The 759-nt window shown below is 61.7% G+C and overlaps 1 protein-coding gene across 4 annotated transcripts in view; it reads left to right on the top strand.

The window, feature by feature from the left end:
* The first annotated feature begins 183 nt into the window (after nt 1–183).
* The window catches only part of ODF2 (outer dense fiber of sperm tails 2), a 34,715-nt gene continuing 34,139 nt past the window's right edge, over nt 184–759 (top strand). For 2 of the 4 annotated variants that reach the window (XM_005881400.2, XM_014529404.1), the window contains exon 1: nt 184–260. In XM_005881400.2, the coding sequence (XP_005881462.1) occupies nt 229–260 (32 nt within the window). In that variant the 5' untranslated portion in view covers nt 184–228. Of the gene's footprint in view, nt 261–614 lie in introns of those variants that run through there. The other 2 variants (XM_005881398.2, XM_005881403.2) reach the window with 1 other exon arrangement.

The raw sequence follows: 759 nt of genomic DNA, 5'->3' as shown, positions 1-759 counted from the left end.
GAGAGAGCAAGGCAGAAAAGCGGGTCTGTTTAAAATTTCGGGTGGATAAGTTGTGTGACCCTGAAGGTGCCTGGCTGAGGTGCGGGGTAGGCCTTGGAGATGAGCACGTCGAGGAACTGGAAGCCAGGCTGGCCCTGAGGATGGTAAAGTCTCCCAGAATCCAGGGCGGAACCGTGAGCCACGTGACAGCCCCTCAGGATTGGCTGACAGTGAAACATAGTTGAGAAGATGGCGGCTCAGCGAAAAGCTCATCACAGAAGGTCTGTACACACAGTGGCATTCAGTGTACAGGACAGCCGTGAGGAGCAAGGGGGACTCGGACCCTCCCTCCTGTCCGGACACAGACAGAGGCGATGTGGGAAGGGGAGAGGGGGTGGTGTGCTCCATCTCTGGACGGACAGCCGGTAGAGTCAGGGCTGGACTCCCGGGAGTAGGGCGCCGCTCAGGCCACTAACGTATCAAATGGAGCAGGTTGGCGTTCTGGCGCCCCTCTGAGTTCGGGGACGCGAGGAGGACCGCCGGCAGGGCCTGTAGGCGGTGCCTAAGACGGGCGGGGCATCTCTGTGACGCCAGGGTCCGGGCGTAAATGGCGAAACCCGAGAGGCCCACCGGGGGGTTTGAACTGGCCAATGGGCGAGCTCCCGACCGGGTGTCGGAAAAGGAGGCGGAAGCGGGGAGGAGCCGCCGTTGCAGCAGGACTACATCCGCCGCGGCGTCTCCATGGCACGACCCTGGCCTCCAACTTCAACGACTTCTTAA

Source organism: Myotis brandtii, unplaced genomic scaffold, assembly GCF_000412655.1.
Source record: "Myotis brandtii unplaced genomic scaffold, ASM41265v1 scaffold68, whole genome shotgun sequence".
NCBI lineage: Eukaryota > Metazoa > Chordata > Mammalia > Chiroptera > Vespertilionidae > Myotis > Myotis brandtii.
The sequence above is the reverse complement of the archived record's forward strand: the minus strand, read 5'-3'. Positions and strand labels throughout refer to the sequence as shown.